Source organism: Sprattus sprattus (assembly GCF_963457725.1).
Source record: "Sprattus sprattus genome assembly, chromosome: 16".
Lineage (NCBI taxonomy): Eukaryota > Metazoa > Chordata > Actinopteri > Clupeiformes > Clupeidae > Sprattus > Sprattus sprattus.
In genome coordinates, this window is record NC_137914.1 from 11,742,440 (window position 1) to 11,769,383 (window position 26,944).

The following is a 26,944-nucleotide window of genomic DNA, read 5'->3' on the forward strand; positions in this document are numbered from 1 at the left end:
AAAACAGCTCAGCCTTGACCAGATATGTGTGTGTGTGTGTGTGTGTCAATGATAATTTATTTTCTCTTATCTTTACTATTAATTATCTGTTTTATTCTAACTTGGGTTGTCCTTGTTGTTGACCATATTACCAGAATATTTCCTATAAATTTGAACTGCTTCAAAAAGTTTGTCTTGGCCAAGGTCCTCTGTTTGGTACTATCTCCTACCACGTGGTTAGTATTCACATCTTGATGAATGCAAATAAATAAAATGTACAGTTTGATGATTACGACAAAACAGCCAGAATCTGCCTTGCAATGTGGTTTCATTAGCTAATGAAAGGAGATCCGAAGGCCAATTTTTAAACCATCATCAGTGGACTGATGCGTCTGATACTTGTCCTGGGGCCAGACAAGACGAAGTGTGGGAAAATGAGCGTGACTCCTGGTCTAACACGAAAGACAAAACCACCCTCTTTCATTTACAACAAGTTCTCATTTCTCACGTCTACTTCCCCATCCAGCCTCTCTCTCCATACTGCCCTTCTCCCCAGGAAAGTGGGGATGGAGCGCCCGGGGTGTTGAGATCGGAGTCCGTGTCTGACTCTCCTTCTGCCAGGTAGGGCCTGAGGCGTGCACGGAACGTGCCCCCCACACCCCCGAGCAGCCCGAGGCCAGAGGCCGGGAGCATGAAGTCGTCCTCGCGGGCCTGCGAGATGCTGAAACCACTGAAGGAGCGTTCCAGCTCCTCATGGTCGACAGAGGGGATGGACAGGGACGTGTCGCTCTCCACGGCCGCGACAGCAGCAGCAGCAGTATGTCTGGCCCTGCGGTGCCTGCGCTGACGGCTGCTCTCCGTGGCATCGTGCAGTGGCGGTGGCGGGATGCGGTAGAGCGAGGGGTCATCCGTGCCAACGGGAGACACCCCTCGGCTGCTGTACCAGCGAGGCACGCAGACAGGCTCATCCTCGGGCAGTGGTGACGTCTGCTGCGGCGGAGACTGCCTGCTCCACTGCGCTGAAGTCTGGTGCCGGGCCTCGCAGGGCGTGCTGCTGCCCAGCGGAGGTGGCTCCGCTCCTGAATAGACCTTCATCACATTCTCCCTTTCCTCATCCTCCTTCAAGCTCTTCTCCTCTGGGCTGTGGTAAGGGGGGGCAGGTTCTGCCATTTTGAAGCCGAGCAAAGCCTCAGTCTCGGAGCGCGGGATACCCATGCGTTGCATGTACACATGCACCAGGAAGTCCAGCTTCTTGTCCATGCCAAAGACCTGATGAGGAAGAGAGCTCAGGCTTAAAGCAAAACCACAGACAGAACACCCTGAGAAACTAACTTAGGAGTTTTAGAATTAAAATGAAGTAACCCAGAATAAGCGGTAATAAAGACAGTAGAACTACTCAGTTTGCCATTAGACAATAAAGCTCACCACAGACTCATCACATTCACATTGCAAGGTCATTGTAACCAAAATAACCCAAAGCTAATGATAGTGGTGCTGACTGTAAGATGGCATGTACCTGCTTCTCCATCCTGCCCACGCGGCCCATCATGCTGGGGTCCTCAGGGGTCTCAACCTCCCCTGGTGTCTTTGGCTTCTCCTTCTCCTTCTCCTTCTCTCCTGCTGGAGCACTCTTACCAATTATCGTATCAACTCTGGCCAGGTGAACAACCAACAGCGTCTGTCAGGTTACACCACACCGCACTGCACAACCCAATCCCACCTCTTTTCATGCACAAACTGCACAAATCCAGGACTTTTCACAGTCGCAAAACATATAGCACATGTACCCAGCAACATAAGATGAGGTACAGTGTGTAATTATTATACAGAGACTACACTGATTGTATTAGCACTTATTAGCACTTCTCTGTTGTGTTCACAATGCTGTCCTGAAGGTGCACCAGGCACATACACACAGACAATATGCTAGATCAGCTTCAACTCTTGCTTGAACATTTGTAATGCAGCACTGAAGAAAGCAAACATCTGCTTTTGATCAAAATTGTAGCAATGGAAAAAACAGTGGAGCACATAGCACCCATGCATACATTCGCATGGTCCTGTTGAGAAGGCCCTAGGCCAGGCCTAAACATGAGAGGGAGGAGGAAAGCAGTTTTAACTGGGCTCACGCTGGAGAAACATAATAGGGGGATTAAGGGAGAAAAAAACTGGCCATGGTAAAAGGAAAAGAGTATTCAGAGAGGGAGAACTGTGTAAAAGATTCATTACCATCAAATGATGAAGCATGCGGCCATCCACATGCATCATCAAATGCTTCATGCCACATTACACTCACTGCTCTGGGAGCTGCCATGCACCGTCTATTAGACAAGGCTACATCTGGCTTACTGCTGTTGTAATTGTGTGTGTGAAAATGTTCTGGTTTCATAAAATATTAATGAATAATGGTTGAAGAGTAAAGATTATACGTTATATAGATTATAAGTTATGACTGTTACTTTAAAAGTAGACATTTTTATCTCAGAACGCTTTAAGAGCAATAACTTTTATTCATGTTATGGTTATGGTATTTAGCAGACGTATTTAGCAGATGGTCTGGTTTCATAAAATATTAATGAATATTGGTTGAAGAGTAAAGATTGTAAGCTATGACTGTTACTTTAAAAGTAGACATTTTTATCTCAGAACGTTTTAAGAGCAATAACTTTTATTCATGTTATGGTTATGGTATTTAGCAGACGCTTTTGTCCAAAGTGACTCAAAAACATTAGAAAAACATTACACATAACACAAGAATTAAAAAAAAAAAAAAATCAATGAATGTTAATTATAATTCAACTCCAATTCCAAATATCAAAACTATTATTACATTTATAAAGTAAACCTCAAACTATATAACGAATTAGACAGATGAAAATGTTCAGGCACATGTAAGGTGGTAATCGTATTTGAAGTATGCGACTGGACACCAGTGTATTACAGTAATAACAAAAATACCTTGCTGTGATTCGCAGACGAGAGATTGGAAGAAGAGGTGCAAATCCGCATAAGAGTTTTTGTATGATGTTTGTATGGATTGAATTGCTTGAGCTGGGTAGAACAACAGTAGAAGTAATGTACGCTTATACGATAACGATACATTTACGGTTAAGGTTCTTGTTATTGCTTTATTCCCTTTATTCTCTTTACCTTCATTTACTGTGGTCCTTTCCAGTTAGTTAGTACGTAATTAGCATTTGCTTTCACCAACTATGAAACTTCACCATGCTTGTGACTGTAGACTGTGCACGTGATTGAAATATCTGCCTACGCTTCAGAAAGAAGAGTGCAACTGTTACCTTACTACCTCAAGAAATGAAGTGAGTGACCAGAAACGCTGTTTGTCGTTTGAGGTGTTCATCATTATGCTGTTTAAGTATCCACTTCTGTTAAGGATAATGAACTGTAAATTGCCATTCATCTGTTCTGACTTGTTTGGTGAAGTGATTGGTCTCGTAGACACACCTCAGTCCACCACGACTCAGGGCAGGCCTGTAGCTTACAGGTCAGTGTATTTAGTGTAGCGCATCTGCAGGTTGGTGCCCACAGTGCATTTAGTCAGTGTAGGGTGTGTAATAGTCAGCAAAGAGCCCTTTTGGTACTGTATATTTTGTTATTACTTTAAAACCTCTGCTGAATTAGTGTTAATATTTATTTAGTCGCGTTTTTTTTGCTAGCTATTTGGAAATGTATTTGGTTAGCCCCTCAGACTTCTTATTCATCATTTGGCTCGCTGGAAGGCACAGATACAGGTTTGGGTTACAAATCTGTGTGGTTGTCTTTCAGTGAGAAACAGTGACTAAAAGCATTTCAAAGAATTTGTGATTAAATCAGTAAGTACATCTAAACAGGAAACCTTTTTTTCATACCACTGAATGCAGTGAAAATGAAGGGATGGGATAACGATAGTCCTGAGAAGCATAAGAGGTGTTTGAGATTGGATCTGATTTGAGTTCTCACAGTCAAAGAGATTTAAAGATGGACATTTTCTATGACCTAGTCTACCTAACTTTTCTACATAATGATTTCATTTGCAGATGTGGGCTACTAGGGGTATATTAGATGGTGAGCAGTTTGACAAGCATAAACTGTCTAAGATGTCAAGGATACAAGACACCAGCTTCCAAGATCAGTACTCAGACATACATTAATCTGAATATCTTTAAAGAGCAAATGTGGAATAACTACAATGTGAACATGCACACCAACGATTCCAAAAGACCTCTAGATTGCTAAGTGGTAGTTATCGATTGCATTCTTTATCACAGGCATTTTGCCAGTGGCAGCGGTACAGGGACATATATCATCCCACCATTTCCCTCATTCAGAAGTATTATATCTGACTATTGCCATTATCATTTGAGAACATTCTGGAAGAAAATCTTGAGCCCAAGGGCAAAAAAACAAAGCTGCTACTGTCAACTCATGCATACAAATGCCATGCAGAAGTAAAAACATTCTATTAGTTAGCTATTTTTGGATTTTTTTTTGTCACTATTTTTACGTACTTCTTATGACGGGGTGTTGAAGGGGGAGGGGGCCCCACAATCAAATCTATCCTGGCAAAGTGCATAGAGAGGACATGAGAGCAATGCTTCATCAGGCAGCAGACGGACTCTGTGTGCCACAACAACACTGATGAGGACACTTAACAAATAAGCATGAATATATTCCAGACACCTTGTATGTGGCATACACCGACTCTCACACACGTCTATGGATCATGTGGTTGTTTACATATCGACTATGGAACAGGAACTGATGATTTTCACCGTTGTTGGAATATATTGACATATGTGTGGGACAAAACACAACATATTTGAAACTTATTTGGAAAGACGGTGGGGCGGGGGGTGGGCAGAAAAAGGACAACATTGTCAAATACTATGCCAAACAAATGAGAAGAAAACATACAGAGGGTGAAATCAGTTAAAGGGGTGTGGACAGATCTCTATGCACATGATCAATATTTAGAGAACACAAATGAATAGGTTTTCAGGAATGTCTCATAATTCTACATTAACAACTATGAGATTAGTAGTTATTCTGAGGATAGGAATTACTCCATGTGCTCCATTTGATTAAAAACATGTTCCTTATGCCCAAATGTCAATGCTTGCATGTAAATGTTGCAAACACACACTCTAATAGTCATACATCCTCATGAACTCAAGACAGCCTGTCAGTTTCAGTGCTACAGGTATTTCTGACACTGTAATGGATATCTGGGGCCTCATTTTTAAAACTGCGGAGGATTCACGTCGAAAAATGGCTTACGGACTGAAATATTCAGATTTATAAAACAGTGCACATGCACATCCTAATATTTTCCGTTTATAAATCACAACAAACTCCACATTTGGCGTACGTGAGCAAGCGTCTTGTCCCACCCTTCTAATGCCCATAATTGTCTTTAGTAATTGCTAATATTCAGGGAAAACGCACCTGACATTCATCCAAACTGACTGCATGAATACAATGATGGAGTTAAGGGACACAAGACATTTTTTGTGTGACATAAGCTGTTCATTGAAAGTCAATAAAAAGTGCCATTTGTTTCCATTCCATCCATCCATGTGTTCTAACAAGGTGCGTCAATCTAATTAGACCTCCTAACACAGCTGGCCAATCCAATAGAACATCTCTTGGTAATTGGAACAGTGTCTGAAAATTCACTCTCTACGAATTCATCCATTCGCCAAATCTTCCAACAGTGCCTAATCAGCCATTGTGCGTCCTTATGCATTGCTATTGCCAGCCTTTCTATTGTCACCCATGAACATGTGGTAACAATATATAAAACTGCACTCGTATCTGCCCGACTGAGGCATCGAAAACGGCATTAGTTTAAACGTAATGTGTCCTATTGTTCACCTTATTATAAATGTTTATACATATTTTGTGCCTACGCAATGCTTACAAATGAGGCCCCCTAAAATGTAAAGTCCGAAATGAAATATTTGTACTAAGTCATGTCCTTGTCTCTTCAGATACCGGCAGGAATAAACAACCTTCTCTGTGGAATAGAAAATAGCCGTTGTGATAAAACTGTTTACGCATCCTAGTTGAAAATTCATGCATGTAGTTGGGGGAAAGAAAAAGGAAGATCAGAAGGAGTGTATGAAGGTATGTTAGAGCAGGAAAACACTGAAGTAGTATCAAGAAGTAGGAAATGTGTGCTGGATTAGATGTCATGACATGACTGTGGTGCCGTGACAGGGGCTTGCCTGGACTGAAGGCTCTTGATGCGAGAGAGCATGTCAAGGTGTCCAGCAGAGTACTGCTCAATCACATCCATCACATCATACGGCCGCTGGCTCTCCTTAAATCTCTTCTTTGACAACATGAAGCGCATAATACTGATGAAAAATGTGTTAATATATTAGACCATCTCCTTTGTTCAGTATATTGCTCATTTCCTAAGTAACAGTTTCAATGAATACGATTAAAAAGCAAGAACTCAATGCTGTAATAACTACACTTAATCTTATTGTAGTGACACTGAGATTGATCAGTTCAAAGTGTTTTTCATTTTTTAACTAGTTATGAGGGAACCACTTTTATCCTTGACGTCTTAAATTTGTTGGCATGGTCATGTATCTTACCAGATTGCTCGGATGGTCACCTTCACTTCAATCGGTAACTCCTGCATTCCATACTCCATGTCGTCTTCCCCGGGAAGACATGCCTCTGTAAAAGACAAGATGAGCTAATAGATGGAGGAATCTTACAGTTGCAAGCATGCATCCTTTTTTTATCGAGAGTTAATAAACTACTGGTCTTGGTGTGATGCTGGTTGCAGGGCAGTAGTCCTTGATATTCTTGAGAAACTGTGATCTGAATGAACCTTTGCACACCAAGAGAGTAACTGGTAGTACATTTCTTGACTAACCCACTGACAGCTCATTAGTGCCCCCTCCAGGCTAAGGCAAGGGAGAACGCAATATCAATCAAACTAAATTTATATTCGATTCATCCAAATGATTTCAACCACAGGAGCCAGAAAACAAAAAAAGCAAGAAGTAGCATCTTGGGTGTTGCCTTTACGGAGTCCTTTGCCACCTGAAGGATGCACAAGCCTGGATGAACACAGAGACACTGTTTGCCTGAGGTATGGCACGTCAGGGCTGTTAGGACCGTTGGATGGTTGGTTGGTATTGTATTGGTATTGGAATGCTGATGTTCTGAAAGTATCAACACAATATCAGTTTAAAGATAAAAATCCGAATGAGAATAGTGGGATGTTATGTGAAGCAGCGTTAAGTGAAATTAGTCTATGCATTTCTGTATTTAAAGAAAGAAACATGACCAATTTGACAACTGGATATCAGCATGCATGAACAGTCTGTGGAGTACTGTTCATGTGTACCCAGCAGATTTTGAAAAGCTCAGTGAATACCACTTGAGCATCACATCTTTGACCAAGGACGGACCTTCAGGTATTAGTCATGCTTTTTACTTGTTAGGTTCGTGACATGAACAATGTGTATGTGTGCAGTGGTTTTACAGGCTTGTAATGTTTAAGCCTTACATCGGTAATGTAAAAGGGTGGTGTGGCAGCTGTGTAGAACTCCGAAAGTGCTTTCTACGAGTACTGAGGATTGAAGCACTGTAGTCAGCATTACAGTCACACTGTGTGGGCACTCTCTTCACCAATGGCCCGGTCCTCATATCATGTGAACAACATGTTCCCTCTGGCAGGCAGGCAGGCAGGCAGGCAGGCAGGCAGGCTGCTGAGAGATGTGAAAGGACCGAGGATCTTCACATGCAGGTGGACAAGCGAATGGAGGGAGTGAGCAGCCAGCACAGCCAATCCAGCCTGAACGCCGCAGCCCCATTAGGTAAACGCACAGATACTACACTCTCCACTGGAAACACCTCCATATAACTGCCACTAGAGGGATGAATTGCACTCCCACTCCACAGAATATACAATACACCCCCCACCCCCCCCCATGAGAAAACCAAGGCTGCAGTTAGAGCAGTTGTAAGGGCGGTCCTGAAGTGTCATTACACAGCATTGCAGGACTGTGCTGCTTTGTTGACGCCAGATAAGGCTTTTGAGGTACAAACATCACTTCCCCCCTCAGGCAGAATGAGTGTGTGAAAGCATCTCAAGCACATGATTGACAGTGATACCTGATGGTGCACATCTTTTCCGACAGACAGGTGACTCATCCACCTGGCAGTGGGCTAAGAGATCACTGCGTGCTCACACTGCCTCTGTGGCTGAGTCAGCTGGTTTCTTTTACAATTGCAGTGTCTTGACAGCATGAGATCATCTGCTAGTCTGTCAGTATCACCCAAGAGTGGAAAGTGAAGTGATCCTTCTTTCAAAAGCGACAGTTCAGCTCAGCCATTTTGAGTGAAGTATGGCATGCACTACATTTTCTTTAGAGAGTGTATCTAAGTTCAATAAGTTAGTGTTATTTTGGTTTTCTGGACAGATAGAGAGACAGCTCTTACTTATTAAACCTTCAATGGCTGCAGGGTTGCAGAGAATAGAAGAGAGGAGAGGAGTGGTTTAATACTGTGAAATGAGAATAGACATGGTGTAAAATAAGAATATTGCAGAATATGAAAACTAATTGAATGTAAAGAATCACTGATCTGAGGATGATGTCAACTATTTGTTTAAAATGTTCATGTAGTTTGGCTTTTTGTATCAGTAAATGTAGGGAAGGCATTTCAATCCAACCGAGCTTTAGTTCAGATGCATATTTCAGGTAAATATAAATCACTTTTATGTTTTTGATATATGAAATGTATGAAAATGTGTTTAAAATCAGATTTGTAATCCAGGAATGTAATCCAATCATCTCGTCAACATTAACTGTACTATTAGTGGAAAGCAGATCTTTCAGGCATACATTAGAATATAACAGTTTCTGCCTAATCAGTTGCACAGATTCCTAGCATTATAAAATTAAAGACAGAGGCTAACCTGGAGAACTCTTCAATCCAAAGTCTTCGTCCTGCAGCTCAATCAAAACTTAAGTACATAGCAGAGAGAAGTAACCAATGAGTGAGTTCAAAAATGTATGTTGTCAAAGACGATGTGTGTGTGTGTGTGTGTGTGTGTGTGTGTGTCATTCCTTAGGCCCTTTCTGGTACTCTGGTATATCATGTCCTCTCTAAAAGTACTAAAGGTAGAGCACAATCTATAATACAATACAAAATACACAGAAGGTAACATGGGGAACGTTTGCTTTAGCCTGCCTGAGACCTTCATAACACATATAGGATAGACCTACATAATTCCTTAAACTGTCAAAAGGATTTCTGTTTTTAGTCATATCTTTGCTTTTCCACCCACCTCCACAATTCATGACTCAGCCATACATTTTCCCTCATAAAAAGTGTGCTTCCTTAGAGGAGAAGTAATTAGGTGATGTGTTGGCAGTGAGCCAAATAATGATTGACTCATTGAAGTTTGAAAACTGTCTGAAAACTGCGAATGTTCTGCATGTTTGACTCCAAAAGGCACATCAGTGCCAGATGAACATATTGCTCCCAATAGGGATTGCATCAATTTAGGCACTAATGCATCACTTTATACATCTGTGATGCTGTGGCCTACTGGCAATGGAAGACATGAGGTGCTCAGCGTGCCCCAGAATGCACTCATTCCAAAGACTGGGATGATATAATGAGGAAAGAGAAATTAAAATCTAATCATTTTGTTTATAACATTTAGGTACATTAGGTAGGTTATAAAGGTTAGGAAATTATTAAATTGCTATAGGTGAAACTAGAAAGGCATTCATGGTTTTGTGAAAGAGGAGTCAATTGCCTACATGCTATTTTTGAAGAGCTTTAGGCAACCTCTTTATAGCTCTCTGGGATTAAGAAACCCAGCCTTTCCTTCATAAGCAGAGATTTCCAATGGAAATACATACCAAACAGATGCACAACCACAGACACAAATATACAGACACAAAGCGCAGAAAAAAAAAAACAACAACAACAACCACAACAACATAAGCTATAAGCCTGAAAAGATGACAGAGGGCTGAACATCTCCCTTCTTTACTGACCTTCAGAGTTCTGGCGAGAGCCCGCGCCCTTGATGCGGAAGGCTTGTTTGGCGCGATCAGCTACTTTTCTGGGGCTGTCGTCCACCCCTTCTGTTGCACCAGGGGTCTTGCCCTCTTTGCTGCTCACATGTTTGGAGGGACTCTGAAACACTTTCTCTTTAATGCTGGCCTTACGGCTACAGTAAGTGGGAAGGGGCACACAGAACAAAGACCACGTGTGAAAGCCTAATGTGAAATTTACACAGGACAGGTACAACAAGTACAAGTGTATGTTAATTGCTTTGGATACCGGATTTCACGGTTGGTTAAAATTAGTACTGAACCCTTTGAAGCATGCTATTTTCCCGCTTGTGTGATTTAGTTTGGCTGACTAAGCAAAAGGAATTGTCTCATGCACAAGAGTGAATATTGAGGAGTTGGTTAGCAATATGAAAAGCGAAAGTGCTGACTTTTGCATCACTCTATTGGGATAAACTTCTCCCATGTGGCCCACTCTCTTGACAAACAGATGTATATAGTGAGTCAAAATGACCGTAAAGGCAGTATTTGTATCTTTCTCACAGGAGGTAAGTGCAAGACTCTGCTTTCCAAATGTAATTACATACTCATTAAAATGACAGGGATGTAAAGTACCGCGGTGATTTCCAAGACTAAGGAATAGACTTCAATGTCCAATGAGGCTCAATAGGCCATTGGATGCAGCATGGTAGTGATGAAATGCTTCTGCCATCTGCTGGTCAGATCTCAGCACTACACATGCATTCAGTGAGGGAAACATTATTAGAAAGAAACTATTGGCACTTTTCAGGCATTGGTTCCCATTGCAAATGTAGTGACTTGGTCATGTATGTTTCTGTGAGATCTTGATTGGCTTTGTTATGTAATGTGGTACCAAAATAGGGTCAGGTTTGAGGTTATGGACAGAATGAAGGTGAAATTGTCAGAGTCAATTTGTTTGCACTGATATACTGGATTCAAAAGCTCAGGTCTCAGGTCTTTTTTAATATGATTACAAACATTTCTTTACAAGTATAAAAATATGTAATGCAGTAGTCGTCTGCCACTCACCAAACCAAGAATAGGCAAAACTGTGTTAAAAATGCTACTCGAATTAGTGGATTGAATTTAGAGGAGCATAAGAATTGCAACAAGCTAATGTAATATTATGCTACAAGAAGCCAGCACCTTTTAGCAGCCTTAGCAATGCAGCATAGCAGAGAGGTTTGATAGTGATATGAAGGAAATAATTATTATGCCAAATTAGACTTGGCTTATTTGGTATGTATGTGTCTGTTTCCTTTTAAGAGAACTGTTGATGTATTGGATGATATTAAATTCCAGTGTTGGAATTCACCTTTGCTGAAGGAAACAGCCTATTTTCCAACATTATCAAAACAGGACAGTAACATGATAGCAGTAGATAACAACATGTCCCAACGAGCTGAATAAAGAAAAATAATGTAATTCAGTTTTGTCAACTTGTCATGCCAAACACAAGCCAGCATGCGATTGCAAAGAATCAGTATTAAAGGAGATGGATTGAAAGTTTGAATGAAAAAAAAAAAAAACGGAAAACCATATATATTTACTGATCTTGAGGTCACAGCTGAATTTGGCATGCTACTAATATCAATGACTATAAGCCATTAACTCTTCACTGGTGTACTACACTTGATTCCAAAACCTGTTAACTGCCATAATACAAAATAGGTTGACCTCAAGGCAGGTAAATAACATTTTGTAATGATGTTAGATGAAGACATGCGGGGGCTGCCAAAATGCAGCTGAGCAAGCATAGGACCACTGGCAGAACATAAGGTCACTACGGGGTTCTGACACTATGCATTTAAGTATGGATTATGACACACAATGGGCTAAAACAGCACACTCTTTAGTTCAGCAAAGCAAGAAAAAGTCTGACCATTACCAGTATTTATAAGGCCAAGAGAGTATGTTATATATTACACATGACATAGATTTAGGGAAACTCCAGACCATTTAAAGCTACAGTTTCTATGACTCCTCTCCCTCTGAGAACCGAATAATTGAGTATGAGAGCTGGAGAACATGATTAAACAGAGAGGAAATAATAGATAGAGGGGGAAAAGACAGGGAACAGACCCAAGTGCTTGAGAGTCATCTAGACGTGCAGATGTTAGTAATCTGTGTGCAACGGTACCTAAGGCTTCTGGGGCAGCACCCACAGAGTTGAGCTGAGTGTGAATTCAAATTACTGCTCATGACAGGCGGTGGACAGTGACAGAGACACAAGGACAGCATTGTAAATGTGACGTCAAAATTGGAAGTGATTAATAAAAGGAACATGGTGGTGACCATGAAAACGGATGGATATTCGAAGATATTGTCTCAAATTGAATGATAGATAAAAAAAAAAGATCAAAATATAAAAAAAATACATCAATGTGAGTGAAGAGTAAGGATATGTACAGATCATGAATCTCATAATGAGTGTTGTTATGGCACAAATATGTTTCTTGTCCAAATTAATAATGATTGAGATGGAATCTAGTAAAACAAAATTCAAAAAATCCTTTTATTGCCTTTTTCCCATGACCAATGCACAACCATAAAGTGCTGATGGGAATATTGGAAAAAATATGCTTTATGATGTATGGTCATGAATAAATTAGTGCGAAGAGTCAACCTATCAGATATCAAAAGGTGCTTGAGTTTCAAAATTACGATGAAAGTGCCAGCGTAATGTCTGCTCTGCTTATAAAGTGCAGACAATGCTGATATCAGAATATTTTAGATGGCTCTTTAAAGGTTAAAATATCAGGGTGTGAAAAAAATCTATTAAAAATGGCATGCTAATAAGCTAGCCAATGCTTGTGTGCTCGCTCAGTAGCATGAAAAGAGCAGAACTGCTTGTCAATGCACTCTTGTTAGCCTAAATGCATTTGTGCTGGCTCATAGTTGTGTTATAGATATTATTGTAATATCCAGTAAATAAAAGCATCTGTCATGTGCGCCTGCTAACATTCTAAGGCAGGTATAGTGACCTATGTTGGTACGAAGCTCAGTATGTCTGGGAACTCTGGGACACCCAGTGAAGATTTCTATATTTCCTTAGTATTGTTCTGAGTATTTGGCTTGCAACTGATTACTTCAGCCACTGCATCTTGGGCCAGTGCTTAATTTAATTTTTGAACGCTCATTATATGCTAGTGGGTGTATTTCATTATACGTTGTGCTCGCTGAATGTGTCTTAAAAAAGCCTTTTCTCTATTGGCGTAAAGGAGATGTTTGTGTAGTTTTTTTTGCTGTCTCTGGGTTCTGCCTGGATAAAAAGGTGCCTCAGATCAAAACAGGTATAATCAATCACCTAAACATCTGACACCTTTATGCTTATTAAATCATTGATATTTATTTGGCCTTGTTTGGTGCATTTAGCCTTGTACTCAAAGTGTTCTGTGCTGATACTGGAAAACTGCTATGCAGCTATCGTGGATTTATGTATGGCCAACGTGCCATCACATTCATTCATTACTTTATATGAAGATGGCTTTTTTATTAGGTGTTTGCTTGTGTTGCACTTTACTGCATAATATGTCACTTTGGACAAAGCATATGCCAAATACAGACATACTTATCTTCCCGAGTGAGACACAAAGAGCCACCACTTGAGAAACACTGACCTTGGAGAAGATTCTGCAGGCTGGCTGTCTTTCCTTTGTGGCAGACCCAAAAAAGAAAATCAGAGATGGTCAGTGTTACCTCTGGCATTAATTCAACAAGCTAAGACAGAAATGACCAACTAGGTATTTAGACCTCAACCAAGATTACAATTGACATTCAAGAACTTTGAGAATGAAAGTTGAAGGTAAAAAGACTACTTAAAACCATCAGAAGAAGCGGATTAATGGCACAAATGGAAGTTTGTACTTCAAAGATGCTGGAGGTCATGTAGGAGCAGAGCCATAAAATGAATAATTTATCCATCAAGGGAAACCAGCCAAGCAAATGCAACTGAACTGCCAACGATATTTGACAGAAAATAGCAAACTTTCAAACATTTATCTCTTTATTCAAACCTTAACGGAGACTTTCCGGTCAGGCTTCGCAGCAGGTCCAGCTGATTGATCGGAGGGATGAGCCTTGAAGCAGGTGGAGAAGACAAGCCCAAGTCAGCATCCCAGCCCTCTGAAGTAACACACATCCTAATGTTATCTCAGTACCCTACTCTTACACCCAGACCTATCTATGTCCACTTCCACACCTACACTTACACCCACACCTACCTCCCTGTCCACTCCCACACCAAGAAGTTAGGTACAGACTTTACCAATAGTCCATAATACCACAGCAGAATGACTTTACGAGTGTTGAACTTGAAGAAAAAAAGACAACCTGTGTTTGCCTCTGGATCATGTGCTTGTGGTCTTAGTATTAATCTTCAGAATGTATGCTATAGTAATTGCATCAACTATTGCTTTCTGCCTCCATAGTGCACTTTACTCCCCTGTGGTTGTAGGTTGAAGAGGTAACAAACCACATCCATCACACTTCCGATTCACTAATACAGTACTTTTAAAGTTTGCCTCACAGGAGAATCTGGAGAATCTCATAATGCTAATGGAAATACTGGAACTTAAACCGATTTCTTAATCTACACTAATAAAAAAAAAAACATTATAAGAGCTGAAAGCGAGCCAGCAGAGGCAAGTCAAGGAGACTGCTGGGGAGGATACCATCTGCTCATTTACCTGTACACTGGAACCGATACATTCTGCTCATAGAAGTCCCATGTTGCATATAGGTCTGTTCGATATAAATTAGTTGCATGAAATCTCCAGGCATTCTAGTCAAAAATGAATAAAGAAAAAATAAACCGTCAACACCTAAGTTAAGCTTACACTTACATAATAAATGTGAAAAGATACTTAAAGTAGCATTATGCAGTAATTGTACTTCAGGGTAAGGGTTAGGATAAGCAGTTTAACTTTAGAATAACAACTTTAAAACAATTGAGCCGCTTCAATGACTTTTAATATGAAGAATCGCCTCCGTGCCATTGCCATACTAGGGTCCGTAGGCATATAACTTTGTTCTGTAGTTTTGCCTGAAACCACCCGATTTCTACAGTCTGCCTAACTAGTAAGTAGCTTATTTGCCGTCTTGCTTTGCTCTGTGTAAGGACAGTTGTTGACTAACTAGTTTGTTATAGTGTCAAAGTAAGCATATTTCAAGAGGTTTCGTTAGTTTTGGCCGCTAGCATCTCGTTAGCGATTGGCAATGAATCCGTTAGGCTACTTTAAGCTAATTCCATAATGTCCCAGTTTGACACTTGATGATGGTTTGCTCAAGCCCACCTGAATAAGTCCTGCGGCTGGATTTCGACGTTTTTCAAAATGCTTCTGTCTGGCTTGCTCCTGTACCTTGAGAGCAAACCCAGAGCCCAGAATACCCTGAAGGGTGGACGGAAAGAGAGAGGGCAAGACAAGTCCTTCAACAACAGCCCGTCTGTTCATATACATAGTTTTCAGTACAAAGACGTCAATCATTTTGGACAATTGCTGTTCATTTATTGAACCTTTAACACAACTTACTGCAGGAAGTGCGAAGAAAGCCACTCCAATCATGCTGAAAGCTGCAGCAATGAGTCGCCCGTTCCATGTAATGGGAAACGTATCACCATAGCCTATTGTTGTCAAGGTGATCTGTGAGGAAGAGATATTGGAAAAAACAGTTCTGTAATTTGGTTTTGAAGTGTCTCATGGACAGTTCTATGGTTTTCATCTGGCTCAATCCAATTACATGTACACAATGACAATGACAGTCCTGAGCAGAAGCAGTATGTCAGAGAGGCCTTTCACAGCAACATTTCTCTTTAATATGTCCCTCCTCCTGTTCACTATATTCTGTCCCTCTCCTGGGTAGCCTTAGACAGATGAATTTCGCTTTTGAGCATGGTTCTGCTCAACATTTCTCCCTGTTAAAAGGGAAGTTTTCCTGCTCCCTTGAACTTGCGTAAGGGGGTTCGATGTGTGAAATTCAACATATATTTAACATTTCAAGGCAACTATTAGTCTGTCTTTGGTAACACCTCTTACGCTACATGAGATAGCAGGCACTTCCGATCTAACCCATTTGTTTATTGTGTGCTGAAGAAGGACTTCCAGTATGAAGCGTGCTGTAGTGGGAATTACTCACCAGGCCCCACCACAGCGCATCAGCGTATGTTTCAAACATCTCGTTTTCATCCTTCTCCACTGAGTATACCAGGAAGGAGGCCAGGATGAGGCACAGGAAGCCAATGTACCAGGCTGTAATTAGCTCCTGCAGAGATGAGAGATGCAGAGATAACGCTTCCTATAGAGTGTCCAACAGCGGTTTAGTTTTAAACACTGTTATTCAATTAGTACATCTGACTTTCAGTTAACGTACTTAGCTGTCTAGATAACAGCACTTATTTCTTCTTACTTTAAACAAAGAGAAGTACTACACCATGTTATTATGAACATGTTATATTAAAATACAGCTATATTGCTTTGGGCTTGTGTTGTCACTGCATTGGCTTGCTGTTAGAATACAGATGCATATGTTTGCCCTGACAGTCCATCAGCATTACCTTACTGTGGGCATAGACCACAGATCCCAGAAGTTTCCAGGTGCCGCCACGGCGGTCCATCCGCAACATGCGCAGGATCTGCAAAAAGCGCAGACTCCTGATGGCAGAGGTGGCAAAAACATTCCCCTGGGAGCCAGCTGCCAGCACTGACACTGACGCAATCAGCACCATCATGTCTACATACGAACGCAGGAACAAACAAACACACACACACACACACACACACACACACACACACACACACACACACACACGCACTCTCATGGGTAGACCTTCGACAACAACAAAACAGCTGCTTCTTTGGGGGAGAGAAGGTTGCAGAATGTTCTTTGCTCCAGCAATGATATCTTTATCAATCAGTTGCAGTAAACCTGATTGGCATTACAGAGACATATAGCCGAGCTGACTTGCCAAACGCTGATTGATGAAGGACCATTGTCAAATAGCCTTTCCGACGCTCCTCAAGTCTGTCATCAATGACAAAGCGTCTTTGCCCCTATATTTCCATTATTTTACATATTTTTATCAAGACTATGAATTAATTACTAAGCAGAAAACAAACTATCACTTTGGTGCTTTTGCTTTAAAATATCAACCTTTGTGTGTAAGTCTGTCAGCATTTAGTTGCTGTACCATCCAAAAGTAGGGCTAAGCAAACTGCTTCAAATGAAAGATTTCATGGGGAAGGAAGGACAATGAGAGCGAGAGATAGACACAGAGGCAAGGAGAGAGAGAGAGAGAGAGAACAAAGGCAAGAGGAAAAATAAAAGAATTACACAACAGGAAGAATGTGTAAAGAGTGAGGTGGGTAACAATCCTACCGATTACACAGAAGGGCTTGCGGGCAAACTTCAGCCTGCCTCTCCATCCTCTGTAGCGACAGCAGCAGCCTGCCGCCCAAATCCTGATGATGTACTCCACACCAAACACCACGATGGTCACGAGTTCCTGCAGTCACACGTCAGAATGCTACAGTATTTCTGGCACAGTATGTACAGTCAAATTTGACTGTATTAACCATCAATGTAGGGTATAAAAATTCTGACACTACTGAAACTAATAGATTCTGACACTTCATTTTCATTACTTTAAACATTAAGAGTGACAATGAACCTACAGACATCAGAACATTTTTCTAAAGATGACATTAGCTGTTACTATACCAAAATTGGCAGAACACAGCCAATGTCAAAACATTTCACTTTAATGGGACTCAGTCCTAAGGAATAAAACCTCTTGGTAAAACATAGACCTTCTTGGTTCCTTGAATAAGTTAGAAAAATATATTTGCTTACTGACTAAATGTAAGTGACTGAGTTGTGGGGGGCTTTCCTATTTGAACAGTGAAAATAGATATCCTTTCCTACCAGAACATCAACAAATCCATACTGTCTGCTGTTCAATTTCCTACGATACTATAGATCAGATAACACTCACAAACACAGAGGCATTGCTGCAGTGGCTATTGATTTCATTAGCCTCAAATTAGTATACTTTTTTTGGCTGTGGTTATCTATCCCTGAGTAAAGACTTGTTAAGACACAAACATTTTGGAAACGCAGATATAATTTGGAACAGACTAAGACAAATAATTTTGACAAGGCATAGGATACAACATGTTACACATGTATACATGTACATTAGAAATGGGACATCTAATCCATATTCGCTAACCAAACAAGTTTTATGTTATGTATTGCTTTTGTGAAAGTAGGCCAGGTGCCTGTAAGGTTCATTCTTATTAAGTCATTAGACACCCAATACAAGCTCACGTGATCCAATCTCACATAGATATATTACATACCAGAATGTACAAGGCACTCTCTGAACTCTTCTTAAATTCTTTGATTGTAGCAAACACAGAGAGCAGGAGACAGGAGAACACCAACACGAAGCTGAAAGGAAGGCATAAAGATGACGACTTGCAGCTGCACCCTTTAATATTTTAACACTGCTCTAAGCACAATACATTACAGTTGGGCTTTCCATATCCCTATGGACGGTCGAGGTTTGGTAGTAGAGACAGAAGTATGTCAACCCATAGATGTGAGCATTATCAGACGGTTACCTCTCATTTGTATATCAACACTGAGGAACCATATGCTTGTGAGACTGAGGAAAGATTACTCTTTGTCTCTTAGGGTTGCTTTAAAACCAAAGAGGTGAATCTAGTCACTTGTAACCACTCAGGTTTAAAATCTGCACCTAACCTTGGGAAAGCTTCAACCTCAATCAGGAATGTGGATGTGTTTATTATTGTGAGGCCCAGTATGAGTATGATTAGTAGGCTGGCAAAGCAGAACAAATGGTATTTTAATGCAGTGGCAGTGACGATTCGATGAAGCATTAACAAGAAGCTTTATAAAAGTTCTGATGGCTTGGTTCCATTTGTTCACCAAAATGTTGTTGCCATCAGGAGTCCACATATGAATTAAAAACACCACAAGGTTTCCTCTGGAGACTATTTTCTGAAAGCCATAAAACTCTGGGATAAAATGAAAGTCATAGCACACAGATACCATTGCCATTCCAGGGGTAAATCCGTTCCTTGAACCACCAAAACATTCTACCCTCTATAAAAGGAACATAACCTTAAAACTGTACTGTAGGCCACATCGAATGAATAATTCAGATGAAAAGGCCAGGAAAGTTAGAAGTCAGCTCATGAAACACAGTGATTTTACCTCTACTACTTATAAAAAAACTAGAACTACAACTCCTCAGAAACGGATCTGAGATGAGTCATTCAAAACCAAACCTAGGGGCAAACTGTGTCTGGTCACCCAATCTCAAATGGAAACACGGTCACTGCCAAACATTCACAGAAGGTAGAGCAGCATGAGGCTTAGATGATCAATCCAGGTACCCCTTCTCCACCAGCTCAACACAATCCACCAAGGAGCCCCGCTCAGTACAACAGTGATAAATATCAGCATATTCAATCTGCCAAACTCCTGTGGCCTGTAGAGCCATTATTGACCGCTCCCACTTACTTACAGTAAAAGGCTCTGTTAAAAATACCTCACTTTTCCCATCTGCTCCTGGCACCCTGTCACCTCCCCAGGCACCTCCCTCCGCTACTGTCACCTCCGTTAACACCCATCATCCTCACCTCCGTTTGCTCCCTTCCACAGTTCTCTCTCCCAGTCACCTTTATCATCTCTTTCTCTCCTCGCCCTTTCCTGCCTTTCACACAGCCTCCATCTGTTTATGTCTTTTTTTCCCCTTGACTCATGTTACCTCTTCAAACTGTAATCATCCTCATGCTTCGTTAGAGCTCTACTGTACTCCTGACACCAGGTCAGGCGGGGTCCAGAGTCAGGCTGGGTTCAGCCAACCACCAGAGACCGGGTGCATCTGCAGGGGGTGACAGGAGCCGGGCAGCTCAGGGAGCTTCAGAGGGCCAGACACTACTCAGACATATAAATACTGCCAGTACGAGACTGGTTGGGCTTGAGGCCAGATGATTAAACAGCATTGAGAGATGTCCTGGCATATCTTATGAGTGGGCATATGAATCTACACAGAGGATGTCAATGGTGTGCTCTTCTGTTGGCAAGCTTGTGAAACTAAAATCAGCTGAGGGTACATTTTTGGTTGTGGTCTAATAGAACTATGAATACCTCACCTAGGAATGAAATATTCATACAAACAGCAACGACTGGCATGTTATTTCATTCTGTGAGCATTGCATGTTGGTAAAGAAATCCGCTGCAGTTTGCACACAGAGAAAAGGTAACACTAGTTCATTGCTTTAATTGTCCTGCTTTGGCAGAGGTGGCTTATATTGATCAAGTAGTTTGTGGCCTTCAGTTTGTGCACATCTGCACTTTCCGCACTGCACCCGTAAATTGAACATGATTTAGTATCTATTCAGAAAGGTATTTGTCTTCCCTGTGGAAACTTTCCAGCAAACACAAGCATGAAAGCAAAGGTCAGAAGTGAAGGAAGCGTTCAGGGACGCTCCATTAGTGGCGTAGAGAGCATTTAAACACCCTGACATTTTTACATCACCAGGAGTTGACATAAAAGGGTCGTGGCCTTTGTGTAGGAGCTTTAATAAGCCAAATGTGGTCCAAGAACATAATGAGCAGACTGACAAAGTCATACTAGTGTCTGTGGAGATGTTAGAAAGTAAGAGTACACACAGACACACATCTGTGTGGTGTCCTCACACTCTAACATCTCTGAGAGAGAGAGAGTGCATATATATACATATATTATTTGAGAGGAGCATGTGAGAGAGAAAAAGGGTGACAAATGTATATAGGCTATATAAAGAGGGGATCAGAGAAGAGGTCGGAGGGCTGCAGAGGTTTAAAGTGAGAGCTGGTGCCTCTGGAGAGGGCTACTCATGGGCTAATCCAATCTGCCCTAATGGAGATGGCCTGCAAGCCCTGGGAGACAGGGATTTCAGCAGATGCTTTGAAGTGCTAGGTTGCATAAATTATCCAATGGACCTGGTCCGTTGGCCTCCTGCCTCTTTTGAAAACACACACACACACACACACACACACACATCCACAAACCCACGAGCAAGACAGAAGAGCTACCATTTTGTATAGTGATTCCGTTTCTCTGATAAAGAAACAGTTCCAAATTAAGTTTCATGATAGACTAGAAGATAAACCAGAAAAATACAAACAAATCATCACCAAGTGAGATAACTCTAGTAGTGACCTTTGAACTGTCTCCAGTGGGTTTTGCCAAAAACATTATCTTAGACATCAATTCAAAAATGAGTCAGAGCTGAGAGCTACATTGGACTGGAGGAATAAATGGTTTTAGTTTGGAATTGATCTCATGCATTTCCAGTTCAGATTTCAATGCAAATTGCCTCTGAGACACTCACCGCCACGCTGGGAGTGCTGACGAGGCTGTTGTGCAGAGGTTTCCAAAAGAGCCTGCACATGCCCGCGTGCGCTTGATCGATCGTTTTCACATCAATTCTCGAAGCAGCAGCCACTCACTAAAAAAAGAGTCTCTCGTTCACCTTAAAACACACAGCAGTTCCAGAGCCTCATGTTGTGGTTTTCAACACTTTTGTCCTGGAACTGCCTTAGTTAACATTTTGGGCACTCATGGGAATGAGTCTGGGAACCCAAGGATTCATTAGTCTTGTCTGATTAAAAATAACTCAGACCTTGAGGTAAAGCTGCACACTTTTGTGCAATATGCTCTGACTTAGGGTGGTATTTTTTTCTCTTGCTACATCTAGCATCAGTTGGACTGAAATACGCTGAGGACCACAAGCTTCTTATGACCAAAAGCAGAAGGTCAGTCAGTCAAATTCAAGGAGTTATGATTGCCCTCACAGTGAGATCTCAAAAATGGATATTTTTGTGAAGAGAGAGGACATGGTAAAAGAAATAGCCAATAAATGGACACATGTTCCCTAAAAATGTTTAATTGTTCTTCATATTCATCCAATCTGTACAGACAGCACACATCTATCACCTGCAGCTTAATCACTTGCGGTAATTATGACACAGATTTATTATAATGAAACCATGTAAAGTCTCCTCCTGAACGAATGTGCAGAAAACACTACCAAGCCTCTAATCTCTTGCATGCTAGCATGCTGACTGGATTATTTTGATGATGTAGTTGGCGATGTTGTGCTGTGATACTACGTAGTGCATAAACTGGGCACATCCTGCCATGGCTCTTGTGTAGTGTATCTAATGGCTATGTCTAATGGACCTGAGATATAATAGCCACTCAATAGCCTTTCTCTCAGGCATGAGTTGCAGTAAGGTGTAATGCATTAGCATGGGGGGCTAACTAGTTAGGCAAGTTAGATAGAACCTGATACAGCATAACATACTTTAGATGTCAATGGATAGAGTCGAGAAATTATACAGGTGCCAAAAAGATACAATTGAGCCATACATTTCTCATCTTAGACTAAGAAGCCAGAGATCACTTAACACTCTGGGGAGCTTAGAATTGAATTTATGGGATACACTGTGGCAACCTCCAGAAGCCCAGGACATTTCCTATACAGGGAGAAGTAAATCTGCTGTTGTCCAACCAAAAGAAAAAAAAGAGTCTCAGATTCACAGGAGGATTTTAATCAAAACTGAGTTCAGTGCATATTGAGCAAAATGCTGAGGACATCAGCAGTAAGTGGAAGATTCTGGCAAAGGGGAACCTCAGCAAACAGGCTGAACATCTTTGGGCTGTGAAATCCAAATGAGTGACTATGCTGGAGAATGAAGGGTGTGAACATCTCACATGTTGGCCAGTTGTGTGTGTATGCAACTCATAGTTCAGCACAAAAAAATATGAAATCAGATATGTATTGTGAACTGCTGTCTTGGCTAGGACCCTCAAGCCAAATATTTTAAGTGGCTGTTTGTCCTATTGAAATGACTGTTAAGTAAAAATGAAGTAACAACAGCATCATTTTATTAACATAATGCTGCAAATTTGCCAATATGTATGTGTGTCAGTGTTACCCATGGCAACTGTTTACAATTACAATTGTTATTTTAGTTATTCTAGAGGATAGTCTGATTTAGCATATAAACCAGTTGAAACTATTTGATAATGTGCAAATAACATACTAAGCAAATCTGAGGTAATCATTTAAATGTCTGAATTGTAAACTATAGTTAATACCTAAGGACAATGCATTTTGGAACATGCAAGAGGCTTAATCCTTTTGGGTAAATGCTGCAGGTAAGAAATATAAAAGTTGTGCTAGTGCTGGTAGGATTTTGAACAGTAAAAAAATAAGACAAGGAAAGTTTTTTGTTACAATGTCTGTTGTTGTGAGTGTGTCTTACTTGGCCAACAGTCCCTATTGCACAGTCAAGTGCCATCTCACTGCACTGCCTTGCCCCTCCTCCATCCAAGCTGATGCTTTCTTTTTCGAAAGCTGAGAGCTCCAGCCTTTTAAGATGGATGAAAATGAGTCTGTAAGTCTGGACAACTTAGAAGGAGGAAAAGACTCTGGAATCCAAAACTGGGACCAGGGCATCAGTAGCTCATCAGGGTCCATTGATTTTCTGATGATTCCACCAGCTCAGCAGCAGCTTTCTGACATCTGACTTGAGGAGTCAGGCAGACAAATACACATCACCCTGCCTTTACTCGCCGTGTAACCTAACTCTCTGACACACCAGGGACAATTAGCCACCATGATGCTGCATTAGCTGTACTACTGGTATGGCCACACCCTTAGCCTGAGTTTGTCCCCCAGTGCAAGACTGTGTGTATTTGTCTTGCAGGTTATAGTGGTACTGTGACCTGAATCGTAAGTGAGGTTTAGGACAGTGAGTATAGTGGAGGCCATTGGGTTACAGTGCTGGGCAATGTGTTAACCTCAAGGTCAAGTCAAAGGTGTGTGATTGACCAGAAAAAAAACCAATTCATCCTCAGCTGCAACTATGCAATTGGGCTAAATTAACTCAGAAAGAAAAGAGAGATAATGTAATGTTTTATAGATACTGCTCCATTTCCAGGGATGTGGCCCCAATCTCTCCTAGGACAAAAAAATGGACTGTCTGAGACTGTGTGTATTGATCTTGGGTATTTACTTCAAACCAAACACACACACACACACACACACACACACACACACACACACACACACACACACACACACACACACAAATCCATGTCATTGGTAGGTTATTACTCCATGTATGGCAGCCACCAGAAGGAGCTGACCACAGCAGAATGCAAAAATGCAGTAAAACCACTAAACTACAGAGAAGAGTGAAGCTTAAATATGTGTCATCGCATAACACTATTTAGAGCCTCTTAGTGCCATACTGTTTCTCCACGTACAGTGTGGAGTACTTCCTCCTCATACTTCCTCCCTCCTCGTAGTTTCTCCTCTGCTGTCTTTTCTGTCCTCCCTCTTAGAAAAAGGAGGAAGAAGAGGGAGGACAGAAAAGACAGCATGAGGAGAAACTAGGAGGAAGGAGGAAGTATGAGGAGGAAGTACTTCACACTGTACGTGGAGAAAGAGTACGGCACTCTTCTATAAGACAAGTGTCTCTGAAAGGGAAACAAGCCTGGATAGATTAAGATGAAGGGAGTGGCGGGGGGCTGAGTGTTCTATGTAAATTATTTATCTAAAGGACATGCCTGCAATGGAGGCCTAGCTTGAGGCGCTTGAAGTGTCTTGAGTGAACAGAAAGCAATTACGATCAGGTCTAGTGCAATTAGCAGCATGTCAGTGTAGGCTGCAGCCAACGTCCAGTGACTTTTAATGACAACGTTTGGAATAATTGAATTTTATGCAAGCACCACTGACATGATCTCTCCATGTCTTGTACTTGTCTGTGCTTGCCTCTCCACCCTGTCTAAAAATGGTTCCATACGCTTGGTTGCATCTGCTGCTACTGCAAGAGTTTCACTCTGGCACTTGAAACATGTGACCATGCATTTAGCAGGAAATATCTCAGGTGAGATTTGGATAAAAAAAAAAACATTTGAAATAAACCCCCCCTCTGTGATGCTCACATATGCCACACAGTAATTGTATGATGAATATGAGATGGTGCTAGAACAAAAATACAACGTTACCATCAAAGCCATTATGTCATTATCAGACACATCTTACTCAACTGCGCGCTGAACTCACCAAACGTATTTATTAGGTGTAGCGTAATGGTTGTTGAAACCTAATAGAACCATTGCCTCCTATTTGTGCTCTGCATTTGAAACAAAACTCTATTTTGAAATTAGACTTTGTGGGGTAAGGTAACAACGGGATGACATAAGATACAAACAAGCAATCACTCTGAAATATGAACTGCCTAGAAGTTGGCCAAATGTGATGTTTGGCAAGTAAAACTGGCAGTGCGGTAACGGTAAAATCCATTGCATATCGTCGGGGGTGAGGGGAATGGGGCAGATTTGCGATAGCAATACTGCTAGTTCAGGTGGATTAACCGAGCTCCCCTCTTCTTTTCAATGGCTGCTCCTGGCAATCTAAAGTAATTCTGAGGGCGCCAGCTTTCTTATGGAAAAGGTCTCGTAACCTACTGCTCTTGGGATGGTCAGCGCGTGAGTGAGAGACAGGACATAGGGTGTGTGAATGAATGAAAGCAGACGCATGGAATACAGTGTGCGACAGCGCAGCACGGGAGCTGACCAAGTGCTGAAACACCAAGAGGATACCATATACGTGTATTACCTCAGGTAGTAGTACTAAGTGTAAGTGTAAAACAAACAGTGCCTTCAAAATCCATCCAGAAATCAGATTAACCATTTCATAGCCGACATTGTACCTGTTTGCATTTTTTTTGGAGGATCTGATAACGTCATTCGAATAAGGAAGCCTACAACAAATGATAGAAATGCTGACTACAAACACAAATTATCTTAGAAATGGCAACTTTTTTAAAGGTAAGAGGCATGGACCGCTACATATTCTGCCCCACACTTCTCTCACATGGAAAAGGTTCTATATATATATATGCGGCAAAGAAGGGGGGCACGTCGACTGGTCAACACAACAGCACGTCAAACTTTCACCACTGTGTGCGGTTAAGGACTGCATCACTTCATTCATGATTCCCCCACATTAATGTCCGCATACAGGCGTCAGCTGCGTAGAATCATGCTCAAATATCTGATGAACACGGGCTCGTACTTACACATAAGCGTGGTATATGAACGCCCAGCCTCTCGGTCTCTCCAGAGCATTGTAGAGGAAACTCTGTAGTTTGTTATAGCGGGCATTTCTCTTATTGGCTTTTCTTCCCCCTGATCTCGGTCGGCATAATATTTTGGCCCGCTTGGTGGTTTCCGAACCCGCTATGAGGTGCGCTCCGTCTCTGCTGGTCTCGGCTGCGCCTGGGTCCAGTCCAACAAAGCCTACTTTTTTCTCCCCGCCTTCGGGTGGATAAACTCCGCCGTTGGAGGATTTTTGCACCATCGTGAAAGTCACGGAGATGCAGACGGGGAGGACTGAAACTCCTTATCGGGAGAAGGCATTACCGGACTGGGGTGTGTTCTTCAGTGCAGTTGTCGCTAGCTGTTCTCTACTGGAAAGCCAATTGAAATGCCTATGCGAAACTGCAATGGGTAGTCCTTTATCAGTGCACCTATACCAGCTACCAGACAGCCGCTGTATTTTAATTCTCATGCTCAGACCAACACAAAGGAACTGCCAACACATAAACGATAAAAAAACCTCTTCATTAATTAAATAGAGTCAGCAGCCTGTAGCCTATGCTGCGGGAAACATAACACATTACATTTCACATTTCGCACAATTATCAAAACAGTTAATAAGCCATAAAGCCATAATAATAATTGCAGTTATTAATGATAAGATGACAGTCTTATACTCCTAAGGCAGCCAGAAATGAAG

General features: G+C 41.5%; 1 protein-coding gene across 1 annotated transcript; it reads right to left on the reverse strand.

Annotated features, from left to right (window-relative positions):
- Positions 1–489: 489 nt before the first annotated feature.
- kcnq2a (potassium voltage-gated channel, KQT-like subfamily, member 2a) lies at positions 490–26,506 on the reverse strand (the record flags this gene model as incomplete). The annotated part of the gene is made up of 17 exons (XM_080853393.1): positions 490–1,248; positions 1,496–1,631; positions 6,207–6,338; positions 6,585–6,669; positions 8,446–8,463; positions 8,924–8,971; positions 10,017–10,192; positions 13,676–13,708; positions 14,072–14,134; positions 14,744–14,838; positions 15,350–15,445; positions 15,587–15,697; positions 16,191–16,316; positions 16,609–16,784; positions 17,430–17,556; positions 18,413–18,503; positions 26,226–26,506. The coding sequence occupies 17 exons, from the start codon at positions 26,504–26,506 to the stop codon at positions 490–492; spliced, it is 2,553 nt and encodes an 850-aa protein (XP_080709519.1).
- Positions 26,507–26,944: the final 438 nt, after the last annotated feature.